General features: G+C 42.3%; 1 protein-coding gene across 4 annotated transcripts in view; it reads right to left on the bottom strand.

Moving 5' to 3' along the window:
• Positions 1–1,459: 1,459 nt before the first annotated feature.
• The window catches only part of tiam2a (TIAM Rac1 associated GEF 2a), an 81,608-nt gene continuing 79,382 nt past the window's right edge, over positions 1,460–3,685 (bottom strand). For 2 of the 4 annotated variants that reach the window (XM_034525571.1, XM_034525573.1), the window contains exon 27: positions 1,460–3,459. In XM_034525571.1, the coding sequence (XP_034381462.1) occupies positions 2,762–3,459 (698 nt within the window). In that variant the 3' untranslated portion in view covers positions 1,460–2,761. The remainder of the gene's footprint in view (positions 3,460–3,685) is intronic. The other 2 variants (XM_034525570.1, XM_034525572.1) reach the window with 1 other exon arrangement.

Below are 3,685 nucleotides of genomic sequence, written 5' to 3'. Positions count from 1 at the left end.
ATATATATATGTATATATATATACATATATATGTGTGTATATATATGTATATACATATATATATGTGTGTATATATATATATATATGTGTATATATATATGTATATACATATATACATATACATATATATATATATTCGTTATTGTTATACTCTTCATGCCTATATTTATATAAATATATTTATAAATATAGGCATGAAGAGTGTATTAACAGTAACAAAAAAACTTTAACCAATTTCCTTTTCAATCAATGATGCTGTGCATCATACAGCATTTGACATGTATGTTAAGTAGATCAGACCACACTTTTGTTTAAAGTTTTATGTCAATAAAAGAGTTGTTACAATTTTGAATCTTCCTTTTTGAAAGAGAACAGATTATCACCAGCAGGACACGGCCGGGCTGTTGCCTGCCAGGGAGGCAGATGGCAGCCTGAGGTCGACTTGCCAGAGGGAGAATCCACTCAGTTTTGATGATGGGTGGGTGTTAATCTCCAACCACAATCAGGATTTCATCAGATCCACATGGCAGATTCATATGCAGGACTGTCGCGTTGGCAGCCGTGATGCTGTGTTATCGAGACGGCTCGGTGGCCCTAAAGAGACAACGTGGGGTTGTTATGAGCTTTTATTTTGGAAGATTTAAGCCACACTTTGGACATCATTATAGTATGTTTATTTATGTTTATCATTAAAAGGTCACAGTATATTGTGTAACAATAATTGTATGCTGAAAGTATATTATGTGGAAAAAAAGTAATTATGGCGTGATCAAAAACATTTATAGGTTATAAAAAAGTCTCGGTAAAATATCTCTAGTGTCAAAATAAGTCATAGTATAAAGTATAAAAGAGTCATAGAATAGTATGCCATCAAAAGTCATCGTATCCCAAATATTACAAATTAATTTAGCACGAAACATCAAATAATTGCCAATCATGTCCCCATTTGCTGCCATATAAATGTTACAACGGCTCGCTTTCAGCGCCATAATTCATTTCCATTCACCTCCTATGTGGGGAGCGCCTGTGATTATAATGTAGTGCCAACATGTCAGCAGCCGTTTCAGATTAAAGATGGAACTATACAGCCACGCAGATGAGTGGGGAGAACGAACTCAAACATCCTTCAATTCATCATTTGGGTCATTTCAGTCCGCGAGCTTTATTATGAAAGAAAGGTAAAGAAAAACAAATTGGAGACGCTCAGCCAACTGAAAATGTTCCAACAGGAAGCTCGCTTGTTTTAACACACGGCCGTCACTGCGTATAAAATCCAAACCTGCAGTAAAGCGATTTCTTCAAATAACGGTGTCCCACTTTTGTCCGATTCTCTGTATTCTATTGAGGATATACCTTTTCTTCCATTATGACAGCTGATAGGGGACCGAGCCCGAGAGAAGACCAAACTGAACTGACACACTCTGAAGGGGAAGTTGAAAGCACTGCTCTCCAGGCGTCATTCACAGATAAAATATTTATTTATAAAACAATTCCATAAGAATGGGGCATTCACATTCATTGGTATGCTAGCATTTAAAGGCATGGTAGAGTTGAGAAGGTAAAGAATGTGTCATTAGTTTATCTTCTTTATAGTACCTCGACGGGTACTTTAGGAGATGGCAAACAAAAGAGTTTTACAAAAATATCAGCTGCATTTATTGCCAATTTCTGCCTTTTGTCTTACCTGTACAGTGTCAAGTATGTATGAGAGAATATATAACTGTTTCAAAAGATAGAAAAGATGATATATACAGGGCAAACATAAAAGGAAACATTGGGTTTTTAAACATTCTTGCAGTTTAAATCATTAAGCAGCCAGACCTCAAAACACTTGTACATTCCCAAGCATATGCTAGAAATTGCAATTTAAAAAATCCAGGAGGCAACATTTAAAATGCAGTAAAAGTCAAGCGGTATTGCATCTTTTGTATTTACTAATGGATCAAATCTTTAGTCAACAGTTCAAGCCTGCACTCAAAAAGTAAGTTTGCCAAGTTACATTGTACATAGTCAAACTTATTAATAAATTAAAAAAACAGCATTAATTACATTACAACCTGTACAGATAGAAAATAGTTCAAATATATCTGCAAATATTGTACTTTAGTGCACAAAATACAGCAAAGAAAGCTTGGTTGTGAAAGTTGGAGTCCTTCCTGTTTGTTTAGGGAACATCATCTTCAGGAAGTCTGACATGACCGCCACGTTATCATCATGTAATGGGCCTCACTCAGTGGCTCTTTTCATTTCATTCTTTGCAACGTATAATGAGAGGGGACCTGACAGTGTTTGGCTCTGTGACCCATGACCTCTGTGTGAAAGCCTCCTGCCTGGCAAACTGGGCCTCGGCACCAGTGGGGCTTCCTCCAGAATCCTCAGTATCTCCACATGGCCTCTATATGCAAGGTGGACTATTAACTTGAGGGACTGGGAAAAAAATCTAATAAAAACTGCCGATCGGCTTGAGCTGCAGGGGAAAATAGGATGGAATACATCAATACAGTTTGTTGGGAGGAGGAAAAGCTCAGAGAGCAGAGGGGAAATCGCTTTGACGCATCAGTACCTGGCGGATTCATCGTATTTTTTTATCATTGACACAGAAATCGCCTCTCTATCATCTACACCTAACTTTAAGCAGGCAGGTGTGTCGCTCACTAAAACGCCCGGTTTCCCCTCTTATGACACATGGGCTTGAGTTAGGGTCTTAACTGTATCACCGTTACCGTGTGGCCCCTGGTACAGTGTAGTTCTGCTCCGTCCCCTATGAGGAGGTGGCATTTCCAGCATCTGTGGCACAGCCCTCAGCTGGTTCATAGAAACAGTCTTCGTTCACGACAGAAGTCAGACTGTGGACGCTGAACTCTCTCTCCAGCAGCGAGTTGAGGTCCACGACCCCCGACGACGACGACGGAGCGGCTGCGTCCGTCTGGCTGTCCAGTGACCTGCTGTGCGCCTTCATGTTCAACAGTGTGCCCTGGCTCTTCCTGAAACTGCTGCTTTTCCTCTTAACCGCACCGAATTGTCCGCGCATCAGTCTGGGTTGGGTCTCTGGAGTGTCCCCCACTCTCTCGGGCTGAACACAAGGGGCCGGCGCCGCATCCTCGGACAGTTTAAGTTGGAGGAACTGAGCGTCGATAGCGCTCGTCGGGGAACTGCTGTCTCCGCTGCTCCTCCTGGTGCCCCCTTCGCTGAAACCGTCATCATCCTCGTCACTTAAAATATCGGACTCCTTCGCGGCGGAGCGGGGTTGCGAGTTTGACCCGGGCGTCCGAGACCAGCTCTGCTGGACAGGGAGGATATGCGCCTCGGAGGAGGTGCACGCCGGAGGAGCCCCAGACGAACTGTAGGTCCCGCTGCTCAAGCTCCCCTCGTCAGAGTCCGGCCCCGGCTTGGGGTTCCCGGCCTGGGCGGAGAGATCTCCAAGTGGCTGTTTGCACAACCAGGAAGCTCTGGTAGAACCTGGCAACGAACGAGGAGACGGAAGTCAGAAACGCCACTCTTATCTGAGCGAAACACGAGCAAGCTCAACCCCTCCAGCATTTCATGACCTAAAAAGTGAGATATAATTACCTCTCAAGTACATTCATAATTAGCCTTTAAAGTCCTCAACTGTGTACACAAAACCAACGTCACCTTTTATCCATAGATCTATAATTGAAAGAATGATCTCCTGCATAAAAGAAAA

This window comes from Cyclopterus lumpus, chromosome 22 (assembly GCF_009769545.1).
Source record: "Cyclopterus lumpus isolate fCycLum1 chromosome 22, fCycLum1.pri, whole genome shotgun sequence".
Taxonomy (NCBI): domain Eukaryota; kingdom Metazoa; phylum Chordata; class Actinopteri; order Perciformes; family Cyclopteridae; genus Cyclopterus; species Cyclopterus lumpus.
Note: the sequence above shows the minus strand (reverse complement) of the source record. Positions and strands in the feature narration are given on the sequence as shown.